The 26,329-nt window shown below is 41.6% G+C and overlaps 1 protein-coding gene across 1 annotated transcript in view; it reads right to left on the reverse strand.

Moving 5' to 3' along the window:
• CAPS2 (calcyphosine 2) overlaps positions 1-26,329 on the reverse strand; it is a 120,703-nt gene that overhangs the window by 13,227 nt on the left and 81,147 nt on the right. The window contains exons 11-18 of the mRNA XM_065413081.1: positions 24,948-25,133; positions 20,364-20,486; positions 15,277-15,344; positions 13,459-13,578; positions 11,756-11,830; positions 10,862-10,957; positions 10,659-10,752; positions 9,400-9,515 (exon numbers count right to left, since the gene is read on the reverse strand). Coding sequence (XP_065269153.1) covers positions 9,400-9,515; positions 10,659-10,752; positions 10,862-10,957; positions 11,756-11,830; positions 13,459-13,578; positions 15,277-15,344; positions 20,364-20,486; positions 24,948-25,133 — 878 coding nt within the window. The remainder of the gene's footprint in view (positions 1-9,399; positions 9,516-10,658; positions 10,753-10,861; positions 10,958-11,755; positions 11,831-13,458; positions 13,579-15,276; positions 15,345-20,363; positions 20,487-24,947; positions 25,134-26,329) is intronic.

Below are 26,329 nucleotides of genomic sequence, written 5' to 3' on the forward strand. Positions count from 1 at the left end.
CAGTTAGCCCTGTAACCCTAATGCCCATTTATGCTTCAACATTCAGAGGTGCTAAGCACTGCAACAAAATGATAAAAGAATCGTTTCACAGGAATTGTGGAAAGAACAATGTACTCTGAACAGAAAGGTTTCTGGAGCTAAAAGAACAACCTTTTCCTACAATAGTAGAGTTGTTCTTGAATGGATAGAGGAACGAATTCCAAACTCAGTCTTTTGGACCTAATGTCATCTAGAAAGCCCTGCCACAGACTTGTCTAATCTGTCATTCTGACGAATCTTGACACCTGATGATACTCAAATGGGGAGACCACCTAAAGAACGATGCTAGAACTGTTACCCACTTTTCTATGGTTACAGGACTCTAATCAACCAACCTGGAGAAACTCTAGTGTGGCTGAGATCACTAGAATTGTGTGGTTATTATTATAACTTGTATTATGGTAGTATATGGACACCAGGGCCCCATTGTGTTGGGCATTGTACAAATAAAGAGCCAATCCCTGCCCCAAAGAGCTTTCTGCTTCCCCTCACACCAGAAACATAATTTGACCAGATCAATTAATGAAATTTCCTGGTTGAGTTCTGTCTGGATACCAAAAAGTACTGATGAGACTAATGCAAGAAATCCCACTTAACTACACATCTTTTCTGATGCCCAGGCTGTTAATATAGGTTCCCCAGGTCCATATGAAGGAGAAGTCCTTGCTTCAAGAAACGTGTGTTTTTTGCAGGTGCAATGGAAGGGGGTGAAGGCACAACTTTGCAAACTGGACCACCTGCATGTGGCCCAGGAGTTGCAGACACATTCAAACTGTCATGGAAGGCTGAGATTGCAGACTGAGACAAAGATGGCTAGTTGTCTGAAAATGGTCAGTAAGCAAGAATGTTCTTGACAGCATGGAATCTAACAGAGTCCCAATGAACTCTATTTTTTGAGTGGAAGCCAAGATTGACTTTACGGTGTTTAGATGAGACCCAGACAGTCGAGCAAGTGCAGTGTGGTGCTAATTTGAGCAAGAACTTGCTCTCTGGATCTGCCCCTCAGTAACCAGTCATCCAGATACAGGAAGATGTAAAGCCCCTTCTTCCTGAGATACGCTGTAACGATGACCATGCATTTGGTAAAAAACACAGGGGGCAGAAGATGGGCCGAATGGAAGCATTGTGTACTAAAAGTGGCATTCCGCCACGATGAGCCAAAGGAACTTTCTGTGGCTTGGTAAAATCGCCATGTGAAAATTGCTGCTCTGAACCTTCAGGACACCTAACAAGTCATTCTGAGACAATGCAGGGAGGATAATTGATGGAATGACATTCAGAACCTCATGTACCGGATATATTTGTTGAGTCCATGAAGGCTGACGATGGCTCTTACTCCTCCCTTGGATTTGGGTATTGGGAAGTACCAGGTATTCTGGTGGAACCTCGTCCACCGCCAGCACAGAGCAGACCTGCTTGAGGAGCAGTATCTCATGAGAGGGGTCACTGAAGGAGGACAGAGAGGAGCTGGATGGCATAACCCAATCTGATGGTGCTTAGGACACAGCTGTTGGTAGTAATCAAGCCCCAAATATTAAGAAAGTGGGCCAGCCTGTCCCCAAAGAGGTGAGATGAAGACAGAGAAGCAACTACTGGAACAGTGCTCTGGACCCAGGAGTTAAAATGGGAACTTGGAATGTGGACCGGTCAAACCCCAGGGGAGGGTATGTGGACTGGTCAAACCCCAAACTGCTTTCTCCTGTGGGATCTATCCCTCTTTCCGGGGAAAGTTCCATTGCCTCGGAGGAGGGAAGAACATGCACTGTGGCTCCTGCTGTTAGTCACCATGGTGGCGCCTCTGCACTACCAGCGTGTACACCCCCAATGACCACAGGTAGCCCTGGAGTCCTTGAAGAAGTGCAGTGTCTCATCAGTTTTGTCCAAGAACAGCATCTGGCTGTCGAAGGGCAAATCCTCAATAGCTTGCTGAACATTGGGCATAATACCAGAAATATGCAACCGGCCCTCCTCATGATGACCGCAGAGAGCGTCATCCTGGCCAATGTGTCTGAGCCGTCAAGCAGATTGCAAGGACATTTTAGCCACCAAACAGTCCTCATTGACAGAGGCCCGAAATTCCTTCCGTGAGGCCTCAGGCAGCTGGTCTTGTCATACTTGGACAGCTAGGCTTGCTGGTTAGCAATTTGCATCTGTAAGGAAGAGGAGGTATAAATCTTGCTGCCCATCAGGTCCAATCGTTTAGAGTCCCTATCCTTGGGGGTGGACTTAAACCTGCGCTGCTGGACTCTGTCGTTCACCGCAGTTACAACTAGGGAATTTGGGGCCAGATAGGAATAAAACCCCATAAATCCCTGAACAGCAATGAAATAGCGCTTCCCCATGCACTTATCCACAGGCAGTACTGAAGCCAGAGTGTTCCAGAGGGCCTTAGCCAGTTCTAGGAGCGCATCGTCGATAGGGAAGGTGACTCTCCCAGGGGAAGACAGCTATAAAATGTCCACCCATTTGTGGGTATTCTCCTGTAAGAACTCAGCTTGGATACCGAGGGAAGCAGCTACACATCTCAAAAGGTCTTGGTACATCTTAAAAATCCTCCGGTACCAAAAGGGAGGATGAGTCAGGCAGCACAGCATCATCCGGAGATGAAGACAAGATCTTTAACTGAGCCAAAGCTGGAGTCTGTTCCAGGGTTTATGGACCCAGAGAGGACAACTGTGGTGGCTCCACACAGATAAGGACCACCAGTGCCTGGGCCTGCAGTGGAAAGATGGTCACGACTGCAGACCTGGCCAGCAATCTGACTTTTGAGCGAGATGAGGAGTGTGACCTCCTTGACCAAGGAGCATCCCATGGATGCCATGGGGGCCGCTGACATGGATAAGGCATTGGTGGCCAGTAGGCACCGGGCCAGGGACCTCTGAATGCCCAGGCATACTGCAGAATGTGGGGAGGGTCGTGAACCGGATATAGGGTTCTGGGAGAGAGCCTCTGTGAGGAGAAAAGCCGCAAACACTTCCCTCATGGTGGAAAAGCAAAGGAGAAAGGGTTTAAAACTTCACTACTTGCTCATTAACAATATGAGCTGCTGCCTTACAAAGGGGACACTAGCTTTTGGGGAACCAAAGTCTCTGAAGTTTGCAAGACTTATCCCTGAGCAGGCTGTGAGGGGTTCTCCTCTCCAACCAAATCCTCATGCTCCTGATCAAGCCTCCCATGGTGGAGTCAGGCCATGTCTACACTACCAATCTGTGTTGACAAAAGTGATGTTGACACAATAAAAATCGCAATTTCATGTTCACACTTGCTCCCTTTGTTGGCAGATCGCATCCACAGTGGGGCCACCATCATCGACAGTGTGAGCAATGCACTGTGGGTACCTATCCCACAGTCCTCCTCTCGCTAGGTGTTGTGGGACGACGGAGCAGATTGCGGTGCATCTTGGGACAGTTCCAAATGTCCCATGATGCACTGCTTTCTGTCCCAGCACTCCATGGGTTTCCGGTTTTCTTTCGCAGCCTTTTCTCAATGGCCCTTTTTTGCTGTGTACCTCAGCATTTTTGTGAGAAGGGATGGATCCCGCACTGCTCTCCTTTGCTCTGTTGACTGTCATGAAGACAGTGAAGTTAATCGTGAAGTTCCTAACTGAAGAAGACTCGCAGGTGCCCGACATTCTGCATGATATGGATAAGAGCAACCCTAGATTGCTTTTGGCATTCACAGAGCAGGTGCATAGGGTAGATCACCACTTTTGGGCTCGCGAAACAAGCACTGAATGGTGGGATGGTATCGTCATGCAAGTGTGGGATGATGAGCAGTGGCTACAGAACTTTCAGATGCGGAAAGCCACCTTCCTGGAGCTGTGTACGCTACAGCTTGCCCCAGACCTGCAGGGCAAGGACACCAGAATGAGAGCTACCCTCTCGGTGGAGAAGCGTGTGGCAATTGCTGTGTGGAAGCTGGCAACTCCAGCTGACTGTTGGGGCTGCATTAATGCAAGTGTGCAGGGCAATAAATCGCATCCTGCTACAAAGACCGTGACTCTGGGAAATGTGCATGAAATAGTGGATGGCTTTGCAGAAATGGGTTTCCCTAACTGTGGAGGGGCGATAGATGGCACTCCTATTCCAATTTTGGCATCAGATCACCTTGCGACAGAGTACATCAATAGGAAGGGGTACTTCTCCAGGGTGTTACAGGCACTTGTGGATCACCGTGGGCATTTCACTGACATCCACGCAGGGTGGTCTGGGAAGGTGCATGACCCATGCATACTTGCCTGTACAGAAAGCTGCAAGCGCGGACTTTCTTTCCTAACCAGAAGATTACGGTGGGAGCTGTTGAAATGCCCATAGTGATCCTCGGGGACCCTGAGTACTCCTTACAGCCGTCACTCATGAAACCTTACACGGGACACCTGGACAGCAGTAAGGAATGGTTCAACCACAGGCTCAGAAGGTGCCGGATGACAGTTAAATGTGCCTTTGGCAGATTAAAGGCGCGCTGGCGATGCCTTTATGGCAGGTTGGACCTCACTGAGGATAATATTCGTAAAGTCATAGCCGCGTGCTGTATGTTGCATAATCTCTGTGAAGCTAAGGGTGAAAGGTTTGCTCAGGGGTGGAGTGCTAAGGAAGACCGCTTGGCCGCTGATTTTGAGCAGCCAGATACCAGGGCTGTCAGAGGAGCCCAGAGGGGAGCTATTCGAATCAGGGAGGCTTTGAGGCAGCACTTTGACAATGACCACCAGTAACATATCTCTGTGTGAGTTGCTTCAATGTTACATGCCATGTAGTTTTCCTTGGAGGCAATGGTGACATTTGGGGCCTTATATTCCTGTAATAAAGTGATTACAATGCCTGTGCATGTATTGGCAGTGCCTGCAATCTCACCTGGTAGAAACAAAATAAAGATAATTTACTATTGTGAAAATCTGCTTTTAATGCACAAGAAACAGCACACACAAACACACAGATGCTTGGTGGGAAAGGAGGAACCAGGGAAGGGCAGATTTTCACAGCTGTGAGTAGGTCCAGCTATCATTGTGAAAGTTGTCCGAGGGGGTGAAGTGAAGGGGAAACTGAGAAGTCCCGGAAGGTGGAAAAGAATGTGCAGGCGGAGTTGGGGGGGGATGGAAAAGAGTTCTGAATGTGCTGCAGTGGAGGTCGAGCACTGATTTGCTCAGTCTGTGGCATTATTAAGGCTTTCAGCATCTGAGTTTGCTCCTCCATAATTTTTAGCATCCTTAACAAATGCATGGTTCTCTTTTCTGTCCTGCCATTTGGCTTCCCAGCACTCCTTTCATTCCCTTTTTTCTGCATTGGAGCACTGCAGGACCTCCTGGAACATGTCTTCTTTGCTGTGTCTTGGGTGTTTTCTTATCTCGTGGAGATGATCGGCTGGGATGTGTGGGGTGTTCCTGAAGGCCACATCTGGTGAAGCACAGAAGCGAGATTGTTAAATTCAGCATTGAAACATTTCCATTAAATACATTTTTTGCAACATTGTCATCACTTTCTCACTGACCCTAGCCAAGCACACATCTCTGCAAACACCCAAAGCATGGTGAGTTTTGGTGGGCGGGGAGGGAAGGAGGGAGCGCGCTCCACATGGGGAAAAGAGCACACACTCTTTGCAAGGGTCATGGGGCAGCATTCTAGGGAACAAATTCTAAAATTCTCCCACACTTTTCCACAGGCAGGGGTAATTCTAGCAGACATCTCACTGTTAAGGGTAATCAGGAAAACGAGAGTACATCTACTCCATGCTTGTGGCTTCCACCCTGCTCCCTATGCTGCTTGCCAATGTGCCGCTTTGGTCCCTGCACAAGTGATTGCAGAATGGCGTGGGAAATTTTCCTACAATGGGGGAAGGAACAAAGCTGCTCTGCCACGGAACCTTCAGCAGAGGATTACTGAGTACTTCCAGGAAACTTTCCTGGAGATCTCTCTGAAGGATTCCCATGAGATCTTGGCGCGCATCAACACCCTGTTCCACCGCACTGATTAGCTACACAGGAAAATATCCAGCTCACAGAAACACAGCCAGCCTCCCACATTTCTATGCCCTAAACCCACCTCCGCGCTACACAAGCCACAGCCACTTACCAGGAGTCTCATCTCCTGCTTCTTGCTCATCAGAGAGCGACTGTTGAGACTGGCTAGACATCTCGGGAGTGAAGAACAGTTCTTGGCTGCCTGCCCCACCGGGAGCTGCACATCCTCATCTAACTCCACCTCTTCCTCAATAACTTCGTCCTCCAGGTTCGGCCCTCTTTCTGCTGCCTCTGTACCCTCCAAAGTATCCATGGGGCTCTTGGCAATGGAGATGGGGTTGCCACCGAGGATAGCATCCAGCTCCTTACAGAACCGGCAAGTCTTAGGTGAAGCACCTGAGGGATGGTTTGCCTCCCTCGCCTTATGGTATGCCTGCCTCAGCTCCTTTATCTTCGCTCTGCACTGCAGCGTGTCCCCATCATAGCTCTTCTCACACAAACTTCGAGAAATCTGCCCATAGATATCCCAATTCCTTCGGCTCAAGCGCAGCTGGGACTGCACAGCCTCCTCTCCCCATATACTGATCAGATCCAACAGCTCTGCAGTGGTCCAAGCATTTGCTGCGATAACCCACCATGGTCACCTCAAAAGATGCGATGAGACCTCTCCACACCGAGCAAACAGAAAATGGAATTTAAAAAATTCCCAGGGCTTCTAAGGGGATGGGGTGGATGGTTATCTATCTGGCTGCAGGGCAGTGGAGTTCAAATTGCTGACCTGAGCGATCAGGAAGGGCATTGTGGGACATCTCCTGGAGGCCAATGAAAGTGATTAAATGAAGCGTGGTGTCTACACTTGCACTTCATCAACAAAAATGTGGAGAGAAAAGACGTAAATCTCTCATGAGGGTGGATGTATTCTGTCGCCAAAATGGGGCATTCTCTCTGACGAAAGTCGCCTCGCAGTGTGTTCACACTCACTGTTTGGGTTGACAAACGGCAGTTTTGGTGACAAAACTTGGTAGTGTAGACAAGGCCTCACAGTTTTGGGCAGACGTCAAGGCCCTACATGCCTATCCAATGAAAAAGCCCCCATGTCCTGGCAGTCTGAGGGTCAGTGACTTATGGCAACAGAGCATATCTCCCCTAAAAAACTGCCTATAGCACCTCCTGGACTTGGCTTAATGCTTGCACTCTGCTGCCACACTAGCCCCTCTCTGAATTCCAAAGGTGGGAGGCATTACTATTAGTGATGAATGAGGAGAGAAGCTGTGCAGCAGAAAGAATATATTCATGAGGTGCAAAACGCCTTACGTGAGTTATCAACAATTAAACTCTTGTCCTCCATTTTGTGAAAACCTTGCCATAATTAGAAGGAAAAAATAGCTGTAAATATTATATCGATATACTGTATATTACTGGACACTACAATATACAGATAGGTTGTAAATTCTAGGGGCCTGTTTCTCATTTACAGTAAGGCCCCTTTACACCATGGCAGTGTAATGGGGCCATAAAGTGGGTATTAGTGTAATTGAGAACAGGCTTTATATAGCTAGGCATTTTGATAGACAACATGAAATTTATAGCAATAGTCAATTAAGTTGTTCTAATAAAGTCTTTAGATACTGAATGAATGTCTTAATTGTGGCATCGTTATTGCTTTGATAGGACAGGATGATTTAAATCTTTAAATATATATTATAGGCTAACATTGACTCTTCACCATAATTTCAGACAGCAAACTCCATGAAAGTACATCTTAAAATCACTTAATAGAATTAGAATTGTTCAGACCACACAGTAATGGAATCATAATCTTCAAACAAAATTATTTGTATATTGACAATGAAATCCAGAAACCCAAAGGAAGGCATTAAATGTACATGACAGTTTACTTTTGCAGAGATATTTAGCTGAGAGTCCAATTTACAAAATAATGTACATTCAATGATTAGCCATTCATCTAGCTGTTACAAAAGTGAAATAATTTTTTTTTAAAGTTCCCTTATTTTAGTGTATGAAACAAGTGAATTTATCAAAGCCTATTTTGAAAGAATAAATGTAGGAATTCCCCTTCAAGAGAGGTTTTCCACTGTAGAAATACACTATATCTCCAAGCTGTATTACATTTCCATCCTGGATTTCACTGGGCATAAGGAAGAGAGGAAACAAAGAGAGAAAGGAGGAGTCCTACCTCACATCCACAGCCCACCCTCCTGCAGCAGCACCTCCTTGGGATGAGGAAATGCTGCTGCCCAGGTGGCTGAGTCTCCTTTCTGTGGGGAAGGGGAAAGATCCATGTACAGAGTTTCTCTTAAGGACACAACCAGGCCCTACATTCTTAGTGAAATGTATTAAGATTACTCACATTTCATTATGAAAAAGTTACAGATGTTTATTCAAGTTATCTTCTAAACCAGAAATGTCACTCACTGCTCATTAGGTACACTCCAAAGTCCACCGCACTTCCACTAGGCGACCCTAGGCGGTCGCCTAGTGCGGCAGGATGTGGGGAGCGGCATTTCGCCGCCCTCTGCGGAATTTCGGCGGCGAGGGGCTTCACTCGCTCCGGGACCTGCCGCCGAAGTGCCCCGAAGACCTGGAGTGGAAGGACCCCCGCTGCCGAGAACGCAGCTTCAGAGGAGGAGCTGTCGCCGATTACTGTGGAGGAGCGCTGCCGCCTAAGGCGGCAAAAACCCTGGCGCCGCTCCTGCCAAAGTCAGTGACTCAGTGGCAAAAAATATTAAATCCTTTAAGTGACATTCTTAGCCATTCTTTGCCACATTCAGCCACGCTGGTGAAGTCAGCGAAGGGCCAAATCTAGCCAAGATAGTCAAACCTTTATTAGTCTGCATTGACAAAGATGACAAGGACTAGAAAGAGATTACATGGTTACATTCTCTGGCTTTCAGGTTTCCCAACCTGGCACCATAAGAGGTATCTTATTGTTAGGGAAATGCACCAGTTACATCGTATTCCTTTCTTTTCATTCAGTTTTTTGGCTTTCTTTCCCTTAAGGTAGGAAGTGGAACGTTTATTCTTTCAAATGAAGTAATCAAAGCTATTACCATCAGAAAGATAGAAATCATATATTAAAACCTATCTAATTTGTCTTTAAGTTCAAGTTCAGCACCAAAATGCAGAGAATAAGACCTTTAAGGAATAGAAATCTTTTATTTTACAACTGTTCTCTCCGCCCCAACAAACAGTTAAAGGCTCCTTTGTACGTTACTTCAAAACCATTCATTCAGATGTCTAGTTCTTCCTAATAAGAGCCTAAATGCAGAAACTTTTAGCAGCATGAATAAAATGTATTTGTTTAAAGCTTGTATATAAATTCTTCATTTGGGAAGATATTTGCAAAAAAGGAAAACTAATCAGAAAAGCTAGTCTATTGCACTTACTTTAGAATGTCAGTTGCAGCTTCATCAATATTTGTGACACGAAGGGTAAGTATTGGGTTCTGTTTAATGCTTTCTGGAAGGCTAAGATTGCAACTTAGAAAAGTCAGGTTAGCACCCTGTAGGTAATAACAAATGAACAATTTACAAGCAAGTTGTATATTCTATAAAATATACTATACAAGAAATTCATGAAGAACTAGAATTTTTAAAATTTTAACAGAAAAAAAGTGCTATTTTAGGATACAATTAGAATATGGCACAAATTTCTAGTTCAGTATTGTAATTTAAAACACAAAACATGAGATTTTAAAAGTTAAGAGAATCAGTAAGTCAAATTCTATGCTAGCAGCTGTACTTATATGGAATGAACATGAATTCCCATCAGAATTTACATGTCTGCCACACACCTAATGAGATCTAACTCACAACTTTGTTCTCCTTGGTCATCAGGGCCCTCTTCCCTTTCACAGTTACTCACTTTTGTAACAATATATGTTTACATACCCTTTCCCAGCTGCAGCTTTGTGCCCTCTGGTGGAAAAAAATAGAACATGCAGCCTGTTTTGAGACTACCACTGACATCTCTAGTATTTGGCTGGGTGCTTTTATATAGCACATGGTACAGACTAGAGCTGGGAGGGAAAGGGTTTTCCCATCCTGTAAAAATCTAAGATTTCAATGCATTTACTGTTTCACAATATAAAAAACTAAAACCTTTCAAAATTTTTGCAAAAAAAATGAGAGCATCCACCCCAGAATAGTAGCCCAATGGTTAGGGCACTCATCTGGGATATGTGAAACCCCAGTTCAAGTCCCTGCTCTGCCTGATTTGGAGCAGGGACCTAAACCTGAGTCTCCCACATCGCAGCTGAGTGCCCTAACCATTGGGCTATTGGCTATTCTGCAGGTCGATCTCCCTCAACATTCCATCCTAACCTGAGAAATCAGTTTCAAATAAACTTTCACTGAAATTGACATGTTTCCACAAAAAGTTTTGGTTTTGACAAACTGGCATTTTCCAACGAAAAATGAGTTAGTTGAAAATTCCCGACCATCTCTAGTCCAGACTCCTTAAGACTTAGGGCCTCAACCAAAGAAGCTGAAGTTAATGGAAAGACTTCCATTTACTGCAGCATATTTTGGATCAGTCCCTTGAATGCTAGATTAGAGTCCTTGCTTCAGCCCAGAATTCAAACAACCCAAGTGGCATTTCCAAATCATCAGCAAAGTTGATATATTTTCAATAGAAAAATACTTACAACATAAAAGTCACTAAGATCATATTGTTGTCCTTTTCTTTGTCCATGCTGATGACTATAAACTCCTTTCTGAATGAAAGGTAAGGCATTTGTTCTGTGAGATGATTTAAAATAAATTTAAATAATTAAACTTGAAAGTAAATTCTTCTGGATATATTCTGGAGAATTTTTTCTTGAGAATTTTTAACAGTTATTTATCCTACCTATTTTTTCCAAACTGTCGATATTCATATACAGTAAGAGATCTGTCATACATAAAAAAGAATCCAATCAGCTCTCTGCAAGCATCACGCCCATTCCTACAACAGTAATTGAAAAGCAATATTAGAGTTTTGCAATCTATTTCAATGTAATCTATTTCAAACTGAAATGGGATGAGTATATCACTATTTTGAAATATGCATCTTTAGTAGCAGTTCAATGGCAAATGCCCTACAATATTATTATAATCATTATTTTAAGAATATTACTGTTTTTGATTGCTTTAGTTTAATTTGAAATATTGTTCAATGTAGCTTGTGGATCCAGCCACATATCTAAATTAAATTTTAGGCTATTTGTCTAAAATGCTTTCCATAATCCACATTCAGAAAGAGTTTTCACAACTCAACCAACAGATTACATGTATTAGGACCAGCTATGTTCATCATGATCTCTGAAGCTAATGGGCTGAATGCTCAGCTGCGTCCAGAAAGCACTGGCTGCAGCAAAAGACATCAGAAAGGAGTCCTTTATATAACCCTGATTCTTGGGTCAAATGAGACTCAGGGCTGTTCTAAACTATGTCAGCATATAACAGCCCCTTAAGAAAATTAAAATTACACATATGTCTGTAATGTACAATAGAGCCCTGCATTGGACGATTTTTAATCTCACTCCCACCCGCTCCTGCTATTATGGAGCGGGTCCTGTGGGACCTGCGAGATCCCAGTCTCGCTGCAAGGCTCTACACTAGTTCCACACAGGGCTCTAATGTACATATTATAAGCACATACTTCTAAACAGATGTGTAATGTACTGCAATTATTCCAATATGCAAAAGAAAATAATTCATTACTCACAGATTTAAAAAGGAGTTCTATGACATTTATGATTACCTTGATATAATTCTGCCATCAAAGCGTAACTTATTAGAAAGCACATTTTCAGTTAATGCTGATCTGGTCCTTATTCTGTTAAAAGAATTCATGACATTTATCAACAGATATATTCCAAAAATGTAAATTTTGCATTAAATATCAACCATTTCTAGAACTACCAATAAACCTGCATTGTGGTAACCTAGTTATGAGTTGATCCAGGTTACCCTTTGCAGTTGAGTCATAAAGCAGATGAAAGAGCTGGAATGCAAGGAGAGCAAGTCTGGATATCTTTGGGGCTAATGTTATTGTCCCGGGGTGCTCCACTCACTGCAGGTCTGGCGCCTCCTCCTGGTCACTCTGGTGATTAGCTCTGGAAGACAATGCCTCAGTCCACAGTTTGCACGCTGTCACCCTGACTCTGGTCTGCAGCTCCTCTCGCTCCAGGACCCACAGCATCTCCTTTGTGACTTAGCTCTCCAGCTAGATCACTCAGCATTCCCCATTCTGGGATACAGTCCATCAGCAGTCCTAAGCAGTCTTCTCATTCACTGCCTCAGTTCTGTGACACGCACTCGGCAGCTGTTAGGGGAACCCTCAGCTCAGCAGTTCTGGGCTTCCTCTCTCTGGCCTCACTGCTCCTGGACTGCTTCCTACACCGTGGTTCCCCTTCTTTCTCTGGGTGTACCAGCTCAAAAGCTTCCTCCTTCTTCCCAGAAAGTGACTGCTGCCTGTCTTCCTGAAGCCTTTCCCAGCAGCTCCCCAAGCATTCCGCCCTCTTCCCAGGGAGTGACTGCCCTTTCTAAGCAGCCGCCATCTGTAGCCCCCTACCTGGCTTTATAGGCCCCGCCTGTTCCTGCATAGGTGGGCCTGCTTGCAATCACTTAGTTCTCTGCACCCTGGCTCCTCCTCCAGGTGCAGCCTGTGCAGTTAATTGGCCACCTTAACCCCGGTCAGACCTATGCAGGGTGGACATCCCATCAGTGTTATTTAGATGTGCTAAGAAGAGTTACAAATCTGTTGACTCTTTTTCTTCATTTTCCTTGGCTCTCTCGAGGAAAACCAATGCCGGAAAAGCATTACTCAGAAAAATAGTCCCTTAAGAACTTAACAAACCTTCTACTTCATCTCGACACTGAAGTGGCATTCAATATTGGAGCCTTTAAGTTTAAGATTTTTTTTCACATTCTACATGTACTTTTGGTAAATCTTTACACTCCAAGAATCATCAGGAAAACATCATTCCCTGAGGCAGAAAAGGCACATTTATCTGTGACAGCCATAGTGCCACTGCAGGAAGGCATAGCTTAAAGCCATTGGATTCAGCCATAGTAATGGATAAAATACATGAAACGGCATGAGGAAGGCTTAAAACCAAAAACAACTAAAGAGACAAAAAAAAAACCTGTCAAAGTGTAGCAATAACTAATATTAAATATCATACCTCCAAGACTGCATATGCGCATGTATATATATATATAGAGAGAGAGAGAGAGAGACTTGTTTTTGCATCTCTAAAACTGGATGGAACAAACTTTACTACACTTGGCAAAAGAAAAAAGAAAAAAAAAAAAAGAGAGAGAAAGAAAGCGAGAAAGACCAAGCACGAAAAGTTTCAGCCTGAAAGGAATCGGTTTTGCTAAAGTTACAACTGGTTGAAATTACAGCTATAAGCCCGTAGCTCAAAAAACTCCAAACCACCACCGCAAAAGAAAACTTACTTTGTTTCATGTAATGTTCTTTTTCTAAAGCGCAATGGTGCTGTCCCAAGACCTGCAAAGGTCCAATCTCTCTGGTAAGTACCAATATCTGTACTTTGCTCTGGGTCACTTATTACAGCCCTGACCGAAAAAAAGAAAAAAAGCAACATTACTCTATGGCAAAAGTTCTCAAACTGGTGGGCACCCCTGTGTGTGTGTGTGTGTGTGTGTGTGTGTGTGTGTGTCCGGAATGTATTCTGGGGGGCATGAGAAGCTATGGGGGGGGGGGGGGAGAGGAGCTACTGAGCACATTTTACCCACAGCAATTAATAACTAGCGAAGCTGATTCCTCCAGACATATCAGGTCCTCAGATGGCGCTGTGCATTTGACTCTAGATGGTTCTGTGCATTTTGACGGATTTCTGTTAAGCTTGCATAGCATTACACAAAGTCGTTGCCATCTGTACATTAATCTGTTTGCTCCGACACGGTGTGCACATTTAATTGTAAGCATCGACCACAATCACAGTTTTGCTTTTGCTCTCATTACAATGGATCATTGGCTCTGTTTGACTAAATACCATACTGTTTTTAATGTTTAGTGAGAGTTGCATATTGATTATTTTTTTATCAGTATATGTGCTTGTGTGGTGGGGGTGGGGGGGTAAACTACTATAGACACTAAGAAGTGAAGCGCACTCAAATAAGTTTGAGAACCATTGCTCTATGGTAAATATACATTTGTAGATCATTTTTGTTCTAACTCTTGTAAATGCTAGAGTAATATAATCATACTTCACAGGCTGGCATTAATTGTGCATACCTAAGGTACATTAAGGAAAATAAGCCTGATAATCAGTTACTTCAAGCCAGGGCCAGCTCCAGGTTTTTTGCCGCCGCCAAGCAAAAAAAACCCCCAAAAACGGAGTGCCGCACCTTGAAAAGTGCCACCCCCAAATGGCCGGAGTGCCGCCCCTTGAAAAGTGCCGCCCCAAGCACATGCTTGGAACGTTGGTGCCTAGAGCCGGCCCTGCTTCAAGCACAAAGAAATGCAAGAATTGTCCGTTAGTGCACATCTTATTGTGTTTCATCACATATACTTTTAAATAAGAAAAAAATTCAAATGTATTTTGCAATCTGAAGCAGCACAAAGTTCTTTTCATTCCCTCTGTCCCCTGCAAAGGCTCTATCACTTTCCTGTGGTTCTTTCCAGAGACAGTCAATGCTGTTACTTATACTGCCTAGTGAGGGTCACCAAACAAAATCACAAAATCCTTCCCTCCTTCAAGACACTGAAATGCTGTCTACAGTGCTTCAAAGACCTGCCAACCCATGGGTGTTAACTGCCTAGTTGTGTGACATTGTCCAATTCAATCTCTCAGAGCCAACTCTGTAAAACTGGAACAATATTGTCTTACTTCAAAGGAGTGTTGTGCTGATTAATTCATTACTGTTTTAAAAATGTGAGTTTCTCAGAAGAAAGTTTCACTACAGAAGTATAATGTATTACAAACGGCACCAATATATTTTGCAAAAAAGCATGCAGATTAGCTCTCAAGAGTGTCCTACTGTAAAACACTAAAATTAGGGTGCAAGTGTTAACACATTTTTAATTCTTCTGAGAGATACTTAGATCATACTTACGGCATTAAAAATTAGAAGGTTGATCATTTTCATCACAGAAGTTTTACAAAAAAATTAAAGAATTTAAAGAATGTTCACAAATTTAAAATAAAATAAAATAAAATAAAATACTTCCTTCACAAGGTAGGGCACACTTTCAAATAGTTGATTCTTCTACAGTGTTAACTTGTAATTATACTTTGTATATTCTCTTACCTAGATAACTGATCCACCATCACTTGCTCTACTACAGTTTGCTTTCTCCTCTCTGCAGCTACATCCTCCTGAAATGAAAAACCCATTAAGAGCCTATGAGATACAATAAACACTTCAGAAAATAAGATGATCTTCAGAAGATGCAGTTAAGTAATATGGAATTTTCATATGTGTCATTTCACTCTCTCACCTTATCTTTTTTCTAATCAAGAAAATTATACGGTGAATGAGGTTCAGTTAAATTAGAGCCACATAATGCATTCTGATACAGTTAAACTGTTTACATATGCACTAGCTCGGTGTAATTTTATTGTCTACATATAAAAGAGAAATCTAACATTTATGCAGAGGGCCAGATTTCTTTATATTTGCTCTCACATTACTTTCAGTAAGTGTATTATTTAAGTGGGACAAAGCATAAGAGAAACTTCCCTCCCTGTCCAATGTATCATAGGAATCAGTGCAGATACAAATTATGGTTTGAAGCAATGAAGATTTACCTCTACCAATTTGATTTTGTCTTGTGAAAGATTCTTTTATGATTTATTGTCCGCTCTCAATTATTTATTTGAAAGCAGGTCAGCTATGTGCTGGAATATTCTCCTTCTCGGATATATGACAATTGGAAGAGTCTTATAGGAATCACCCTATTCATTGGAGAGATTATCCCAACTATTCTTCCTTGCTGGCAGTGGGTTTTACTCTCTGGCAAAACCCTATCATTTAATATATATCAGATTTCTTAACTTCTCTACTGCATTTAGGTTTGCCCTTATTTCCATGACATTTATATAGTTGGTTTTCATGGGAAGACAAAGACATTGTTCAGTGTTTTTTATGTAAGCTCCCAACCCAATCTGCATGCCTGTGATTAGTTATCTCTCTCTATCTTTGATCAGCTGTGACTCCCTTTATCTTAGTGCAACTCTATTTCACTAATGTGCTAAATACAGAGACAATCTGTGATTGAGAGAAGATTTCCCGGGTAGGCATTTTTACATGCGCAAGCCAAATTCTATATAGACCAAGGCCTACTATAGTTGAAGAGGATGAAAAACTGGTTGCCAATCAAACACCAGATAATTTTAAAGGATAATCACTAACTTTACCAAGATTGTTAAAGGGTTAAGTTGTAAAGGGTTTAATTCACAAGTCTCCCAGTAAGTCAGTTTTCTCTCTGCATAGACCATTGTACATCGCCTTTGTGGACCTAACCAAAGCATTTGACACAGTCAGCAGAGCCGGTCTATTTGCAATACTAGAAAAGATAGGATGCCTACCAACCCTGTTAAGTCTTATACATTCATTCCACAACAACATGAAAACAACTGTCCAGTTTGGTGGGTCCACTTCGGACAGCTTTGAGATGAAAAACAGAGTGAAGCAAGGATGTGTTCTTGCCCCTACACTCTTTGGAATCTTCTTCTCAGTACTCTTGAATTGTGCGTTTAAGGACATGAAAGATGGAGTGTATCTCCACACAAGATCAGATGGGAAACTCTTCAACCTGTCCCAACTTAAGTCAAAGACCAAAGTCAAAAAGGTGCTAACGAGGGAACTTCTATTCACTGATGCTGCCCTCATAACCCATAATGAAGATCTACTACAAGAACTCAAGGAAGGCCTTTCAAGTGCTTGTCAGGCATTTGCTCTCACCACCAAGAAAATGGTTGTATTAGAACAGGGAGTTCCACAAGATCCTTCAGTTACCTCAAATACAAACCAGTTAGAAGTAGTCCAAAAATTAAGCTATTTAGGTTCTACAGTGACCGCCAACCTCTCACTGGATGAAGAACTAAATGTTCGCATTGGAAAGGCTGCCACCACCTTTAGCAGACTAACTAAAAGAGCATGGAACTATTCAAAGCTTACCATCAAGACCAAAATGCTAGTGTACCAAAATGCTTGCATCCTCAGCACTCTCATGGTATGCTGGGGAAACATGGACAACTTATGCTCATCAGGAGAAAAGTTTAAACAGTTTCCACCTACGTTGTTTACACCGCATATTCAATACCAAATGGCAAGATACAGTCACCAATGCAGAGGTTCTTCAAAGGGCAAATTTACCAAGTGCGACATCCCTGCTCAAGCAAAGATGACTGTGCTAGCTGGGCCATCTGAGTAGGTTGGAAGATGGACAGATTGATACCCAAGGACATGTTATACGGGGAGCTGAGGGAACTAGAACAACAGGACGTTCCAAGCTTCGCTTAAAGACACATGCAAGCGAGATATGAAGGAATTTGGAATTGATCCTGACCAATGGGAAATATTGGCAAGTGATCGTAACAAGAGGTACCATCATCTCCATCAGGGTATCAAAGTCCATAACAGAAGCTGGCTCCTACAGCTTGAAGAGAAAAGAGCCCATAAGAAGCAAGCAGCTCCCAACCAAGATACATACATTTTCAATAACTGGCAAAGATCATGCAAATCTCAGACTGAACTATTCAGTCACTTGAGACATTGCAAACCATCTACATCATAGGCTGCAATTCCCACAGTCTGTCACAGACGAAAGGATGCCAACACTATCCAGTAAGTATGAATTACCACTTGCCACAATAGCTAACTCAAATACATCACAAACTGTTTATTCTGAACAGATTTTTTCCTTTCTGGATTTCTGAATTACAAATGCTTGGTTTTTATCTGTGATGCAGTCAGGTGTCACAATTATCAGTGCATTATATTAAGTTATTGAACATATACATTCTTGCCCACTACTTGACCCAAGGGATAGGTTAAAAGTAATTATACAGACGCTCCCCGACTTACGCAAGTGTTCCATTCCGGAACACCTTGCGTAAATCGGGAACGTATACCCAACAATTACGAAAAAAACCCCACACTTATGGAATGTACAGAACTTTTTCCATAAGTGCGGATTTTTGTAAATCGGGTTTGCATTACCCGGGGAGCGTCTGTATACTAGAGGACAAAGTGATAACTGCAAATGTAGTCCATGGAGCATTTCCTAAATGCCCAAAGATTTCCACACTAAGACTCAAGCAGTGTGCATGTTGAGAAGGGAGAATCCCATTTTAGAGAGTGAAACTTCAGCATCTGAATTTAAATTCAATGCCAGAAGACATATTTTCTTTTTTAGTGCATCCTTCATTCAGCTGTTAGAGAAATTCATGGTGGGTCTTTTACAAAGCTATTGAGACAAGTATTTGATTTCAATAGAGGTCATAGGACAAAAGGAAGGAACTCTACTGTGAACAAAACAGCCTTTTTATTTAGAAGGAATACAACTTCTCCTGCAAAATTCTAATTGGTGACATCCTGGAGCAAATCACACAAATTGTACCATGGTCTTCCTTAAACAGAAGAATTCTCATTTCACTCATTTTTATAGATCATTTAGATATTCTGCATAGTAAATATATCCAAGACTTTATACTGCACTCATCACCTTAGTATCTGAGTGCCTTCCAGCAGTGTGTTAAGCCAGGTGACCACACACCTGTTATGTATTGTTTGTTCTCTCATTCACTTCCCAGAGGAAGAAACATGCGGAATGGTGAGCCTTGGTTTTGTAGGAGGTTGTTGTTTTCTTAGATGTACCTGTTCCTATGTGTTTATGTTAAAGAAGGCAAGGTCAAAGAAATGCACATTGCACTTGGGAGTGGAAGCTGGTGAGGTTTGTGATAGACCTTGGTTACTGGGGGAGTTATTTCCAGAGTCGGTGACAACCTCCAGAGAAGGTCCTGTCTCCCATACAGATGAGCTTTACTCTTACTGTTGAGAGTTCCACTGTGTCAGAGGAGCAAAGTTGTTGACCAGAAGCTTTAAACAATCGTTTAGGTATCCTGGGCCCAGGCTATGGAGAGCTTTGAAGATAAGTTCCAAGACTTTGAACTTGGTTCAAAATTCTATGGGAAGTCGGTGTAGAGAGCATAGGGCATGTGCAATGTGCTCAAAGAAGCCTGTGTTGCTGAAGAGATATGCTGCAATGTTTTGTACTTGGCATTTCCTAAGTGCTGACGGTTTCATGCCAGGCATATTGTATTGCTGTAGTCCAGCCGAGAGGTAATGGAGGCATGAATAACTGAGGCCAGGTCTTCACCCGCCAGGATGGGACAGAGTCTCACAGCCATTGTGATGTGAGAGCTCAGCATCAGCGAGGAATCCAAGAGTACTCCTAGACTACAGACCGAACTGACCAATTGTGGATGCAAACCTTCAATCAAAGAAGACTGCATCATGGTTGCTATCTCCTCAAAATACTCCTCAATACAAATACAAAATACTCCTCAAAATACAACTTACCTCTAAATTATTTTTGATACTGCAAAACAATGAACAGAAGGAAATTACAGAAAAACTTCCCTTTAAAAGTATGTATTAATAATAGTTACACTCAAAGGAAATGTTAACATATATTATATATTTAAGAATCTTTTTAAGGCTTTTTAAAAATAAATATGCACAACTGACAATAGGTCTGATATTTTCAGAAAAGAAAAAACGTATGGATAAGAACTCAAATTATATATATTACATATTAAATCTCTCTCAAAGCACTAAGGATATGACAAACCAACTCTAAATTGAAATTCTAAGTTAAGGATGCCTTGACAGCTTTCACTTTTTGTGCCTATGTATTTTTGTATATGAGATATCCAAGTTCAACAACTATTTCAAGACCTTCTGATAGAATATTCTATGTGCTACAGTCCTTAATCACAACAGAGTGAGTTCAATACATCAGATCATCCATAAATCAAGCCTTTTTGTTGTTTTATTGGTGTAGTCCAGCAAAAAGTCACGTCCTGGAGGCTGCTGATCATTGCTGAAATAATCCTAAACTCAGTGTTTGGAGTTCTTGTGCTTTTTCTGCACAGTTCTGACAAAAGATCACAGAAGAAATAGAAGAGAGGTCACCCAGTTAATTTCCTTGTCAATGCTAGATCATGTATGATTTAATCAATATAAATATATTATGTAAACATACACATATATACAAACATCTATCAATGAGATTTTCTATATTTCTACAGCATATCAAAATTTATACCTACAAGCCTTGATATATAGGGATATTTATATAACAATTTAATACCATCCAAGAAACTTACAGCTTCTAACTTCCTTATGCTGTGCTGCATTGCATAGGGCTTGCTTGTATAGCATTGCTGCAAGAGGGCCTTCTCATCAAGAGCCGTAAGATCATGATCAGTCCTGTCTTCAAGCTGTGGGTCCTACAAAGAAATACACTGTATTCTACTTACAACATCATGGACAATCAGTTGTAGCAAACAAAAATATTTTTCTTTGGTTTAGATCAGGGATTCTCAAACTTCATTGCACCGCGACTCCCTTCTGACAACAAAAATTACTACACAACCCCAGCAAGTCTAATGCCACCCCTGGGACCCCATTAAAATGGTGTTGTGACCCACTTTGGGGTGCTGACCCACAGTTTGAGAACCGCTGGGTTAGACTTCTCTTAGACATTTCCTGCAGTTTTACAGAAGTTAACAGTGCTCTTAAGAGGAGATGGATGGACAGGGTAAATGTAATATATTTAGAAATGAAGGGGAAGAAATACAGACTTTTTTCAGAAGAATTCCCCAGAAGCTGAGTTGGGTTTTTTTTAATTAATTATGCTGAATGCAAAGATCACGTTTTCATAAAACAATTACTTATGATCTCAGGGACTGATTAAAAAAAAATCTGATTGTGTATTCTATAAATTCTAGAGGTCATCTAGTCCATCCCCCTGCACTGAGACAGGACCAACTATGCTTAGACCATCCCTGACAGGCATTGACTAACCTGTTCTTAAAACCTCCAACAATGGAGATTCCACAACCTCCTTAAGTAACCTAATCTAGTGTTCAATTATCCTTACAGTTAGAAAGGATTTTTTTCTAATATCTAACCTGAATCTCACTTGCTACAAACTAAGCCAATTACTTCTTGTCTCACCCTTGTTGGACATGGAGAACAATTGATCACCACCCTCTTTACATATTTGATGACTGTTATCATGCTCCCCCTAAACCTTCTCTTCTTTGGACTAAAAATGTCCAATTCTTTCAGTCTTTCCTCATAGATTATGTTTTCCAAACCTCTTATCAGTTTTGTTGCTTTCTTCTAGACTCTCTCCAGTTTGTTCACATTTTGCTTGACATGTGGTGCCCAAAACTAGGCACAGTACTCCAGCTCAGGCTTTACCCGTGCAGAGTAGAGAGGAACAACTACCTTCCATTTCTTATATAAAACCATCTTGTTAATATATCCCACAACATTTGCCCTTTTTGGCATAGTATTACACTGACTCATATTCAGTTTGTGATCCACTATAACCCTCAAATTCTTTTCTGAGTACTACTGACTCACCAGCTATTTTACATATTGTTTTTCACTGAATAATAGAAATGTAGGGCTGAAAGGGACTCAGAGGTCATACAGTCCATCCCACTGTGCTGAGGCAGGACCAAGTAGACCTACCATCCCTGAGAGGTGTTTGTCCATCCTGTTCTTAAAAACCTCCAAAAGATGGGATTTCACAACCTCCCTTGGAAGACTATTCTGGAGCTTCCCTATCCTTTCAGTGAGAAAAATCTTCTTAATATCCAACCTAAATCTCACTTGCTGCAGAATAAGCCAATTACTGCTTGTCCTACCTTCAGTGGACATGGAGAACGATTGATCGCTGTCCTCTTTATAACAACCCTTAACTTATTTTAAGGTGGTTATCAGATTCCTCTTCAGTCTTCTTTTCTCAAGACTGAATATGTCTAGTTGTTTTTAACCTTTCCTTATCGGTCAGGTTTTCTAAACCTTTTATCACATTTGTTGCTTTCCATTAGACCCTCTCCAATTTGTCCACATCTTTCTTAATGTGTGGCACCCAGAACTGGACACAGTATTCCACCTGAGGCCTCACAAGAAACAGGTGGAGCAGAACAATTACTTCCCATATCTTACATACAATAATCCTATTAATACACTGCAGAATATTAGCCTTTTTTGCAACTGCAACATATTGTTGGCTCATATTCAAGTAGTGATCAACTACAACCACAAGATCCGTGTCTACAGTACTACTGCATAGCCAATTATTATCAATTTCGCATTTGATTTTTCCTTCTTAGGTGTAGTACTTTGCACTTGTCTTTATTGAATTTAATCGGATTGATTTCAGATCAATTCTCCAATATATTGAGATCATTCTGAATTCTAATCCTGTCTTCCAAAGTGCTTGCAACCCCTCCCAGGTTGATGTCATCCACAAATTTTATAAGCAAACTCTCCATTATCTAAGTCATGAATTAAAATTTTGAATAGTACCAAATGCAGGACTTACCCCTGGAGGACTTGATATGCCCTCTCAGTTTCACAGTGAATCACTAATAGACTGTACTCAAAGACTAGTTATCAGTTATGCAACCACCTTATAGTAATTTCATCTAGACCATATTTCCCTAATTTACTTATGAGAATGACAGTGTCAAAAGCCTTACTAAAGTCCAGAGATACCATATGTACTGCTTCCTCCCTCCACTAAGCCAGTAACCCTGTCAAAGAAGGAAATTAGAGTGGTTTGGCACGATTTGTTCTTGACAAATCCATGTTGGTTATTATTTCTCACCTTATTATTCCTCAGGTTTCAACAGATTGATTGTTTAATCATTTGTTCCGTTATCTTTCTAGGCTGACAGGTCATAATTCCTTAAGACCTCCTTTTCCCCCTTTTTGAAGATAGGTACTATGTTTGCCCATCACCAGTCCTCTGGGACCTCAGCTGTTCTCCTTAATTGTTGAAGATAATTATTAATGGTTCAGAGATTGCTTTGCTAGCTCAAGTATTCTACAGTGAATTTCATCAGGCTCTGCCAACTTGAATACATCTAGCTTATTTAAGTATTTCTTTAACGTGTTCTTTTCCTATTCTGACCAGAGATCCTTCTCCCTTGTTAATATTCACTTTGTTAAACATCTGATTACAATTAACTTTTTTAGTGAAGACTGATGTAAAAAAGTAATTAAAGACTTGAGGATAAAATCAGGATATTAAAAATAGAATAGCCTGATTTTTCATTTTACTTTTTTTTTAAAATATATAAGAATTGTTTTACTCATCTCATGTTTAGAAATATCTTTTGAGTGGGCCCAAAAGCAAACACCAAACACTGGCAACTCCAACTCTATTTTGCCCTCCTCTTCCTCTTTGAAAACATCCACCTGCTATCCTTTCAGTTTCAATTTCAATTGTGCTGCTCCCATAAATGCTCTCTTGCAGAGCCTGGAGACGTAGAGCATGCAAGTGAGTTACTCTTAGCCAGATGCAAGACAGTGTGATGTTGTGCTTGTGCAGGAAATGAAACTCACCATCAACAAAACACTATCACTGACAAGGTGCTATAACATGCACAAAATAAACACAATTAGAAAAAAAAAAAGGATATTTTTCCTGTCTCAATTCTCTTTCAGTTATAGGTTCTCTTAGGTTTTACTTCGAATACTAGTAAGTACATTTGAAATTTTGATTTCAAGTGGACAGTGTCCTTTTAAGACAATGAAGCAATATACACAGTAGCCATCTCAGCCTGGGACACTAGTCTCCCTCCTCCATAACTTTTTCCTTTCCATTCTATTAATATTCAGCAGCTAAAATTATCCTTCACCATTGTCATTTCAAGCATGTCACTGCTTTGTAGCCCATTGGCTTCCTCTCTCTTTCCATGGTATTCAAACTCATCGTCTTTGATCAAGGCTTCATCCAGTTTCTCTCTCTCTTCAATAGCCATCCCCCTCCACACCTCTTGCTCACTTCCTACTCCCACCTTCATGTCTTTTTCATGCTTCTCCTCACACCTGGAATGATAACTCTTCAGGTGTGCTGAGCATCCTCACCCTCTCCCTTTTCTTCAAAAGAAAATGAAAGGCAACTTTTTTCATTTTGTTTTTCCATTGTTGATCTCCACTCCTCTGCTATCTACTCCACATCTTTTACACCACCTCTGTCTTATTTTTTTTTTTAAATAGCAGAATTTATAAGATTCATTAATAATATAATACAATTATTATTATTTGTTTGTATTGTGGTAGCACCAAGAAGTCCCAATCAGGGTTTGGGACCCTGTTGTACTGGGTACCATACACACATGGAATAAGCTTTCCCTGCCCCCATAGGACTTACAATCTAAATAGTTCACATTATCTTTATTTATTTTAACCCCTTTCCCTCTTCTCCCCACATTATCTTTTTTTCTACTAATTTTTATTTTCTGTTTGTCTGTAAATTCTATAGGGCAATGGTAATCTATTTTTTTCTGTTTTTGTAAACTATGCAAAGTTATGGCTCTATATACATATTTAAATAAGGATTGAAAGCACTTCACCATTCTAATGTAACATTTTTACCATCATCCTTCCTCTTTTGGAGTCACCAATTATGCATTTTCCTTCTAATAAAATTGCAAATAAGAACTCTCATCTATACCTCATGCAAATCTTGCTCATCTGGCTGGGAGAAGTGCCTTCCCAAGGCATAGACTTGCTCTCCCACTGGAGACTTATGCTTCTAGTGTTCATAAGAGGAAAGGGTTCAAATAGACTTCCTCTATTTGAATGCCTATTCAACATTAGAGATGCTCAGATACTAATGAGGATGAGCACCAAAGTACATCTGAAAGTTTAAAATATGTTACCTCTTTATCTGCTGTTTTTCTTGAAGATTCCTGAGACTGGGCATTGTTTTTTTTATTTTCTGTAGTTCTCTGAGAATACTGTTTATATCCCTCTTTCATGTCTGCTTCATACTGCTGATATTTTAGTTTGTATTTGTCTGTTGGGGATGGCAGATTTTCCGGTATTGTCTTTTGCTCCAAAGAAAGCTAAAAAGCAAAGAATAATCAGAAATAACAGCCTCCTGCTGTGATACACAATGTCAACAACAGGATTATTATACTCATTCAGTACATTTTTACAGTTAAAGGACTGATGTTCCTTGACACCACACTTAACATTTAGAAGAAAATAAATACTGTTGTATAACAACATTAGGTTGTTCTCGTGAAACTCTTCTTGTTTTGCTTAGAGAAGTTTTTTCTTCTGCGAATGAAGCAACTCTCAACCATACCCAGAAACCAAAATCCATCTGGTCTCTTGCCAGCCTTTGCAGATGCAGAGGACTGTGAGACTGGAGCAACAGCATGAACCCATATTTGGTTTGGAATGCTGAATGAAAGGGCCAAAGGTTATCTAGATCAGGGGTTGTAGTGGTACTGACTAGTCATTGGGGTGCTGCTCCCTCACCTTCCCCTATACATTGCTCAACTCCAAGGACAACATCAGTTGAAAAGGCTTTGGAGCCAGCTACATAGTTTCTTGAGTTTCTCTCCAGGAGTCAAGTGCTGTGCTGGGTTGGGCAGAAACAGCAGCAGAAAGAGCAGGGTGGGAGGAGGAACCAAAATGCTTCTTTTCTCCTCTCCTCTGTCTCTCACTGGGTCCTAGCACCTATGGGATTTTGCTGATTTTTCACCACCCCCTTTCACCTGCCAAACAATAGCGGATCCAGCAGTGTCACCTTATGAACCATATGCGGGCCCTGCACAAGTAGTTCAGCAGTCCTGGGGTATGTCTACACCACAGAGACTGTACCATGTTGGCATAGCCCCATAGTGTAGACACAGCTTACATTGACAGAAGGGTTTTTTTCTGGTGGTGCAGGAACACTACCTGTCTGAACAACATTAGCATGTCGACGGAACACTCTTCCGTCTATATACTATACACTTCCGACACACTGAGGGTTTTTTCAGCATAGTTACATCAGTTGGGGTGTGGGTTTTTCACCCCCTGACTGACATAACTATGCCAATATAACTTTCAAGTGTAGACCAAGCCCTGTTCTAGAACAGTGTTTCTCACACTGTGAAACTAGCCTCCATTGGAAGATGTGAATCTCTTTCAAGAAAAGTGTAGAAAAGACTATACAAAATGCAAAAGTGAGAAATTATTTCCCACTCACTTGTTGATTTTATGAATGTTCTACAGATAGGACTTGGAGCATGCCTACCCTACAGCCACT

This window comes from Emys orbicularis, chromosome 1 (genome assembly GCF_028017835.1).
Source record: "Emys orbicularis isolate rEmyOrb1 chromosome 1, rEmyOrb1.hap1, whole genome shotgun sequence".
In the NCBI taxonomy this organism is placed as follows: Eukaryota; Metazoa; Chordata; order Testudines; family Emydidae; genus Emys; species Emys orbicularis.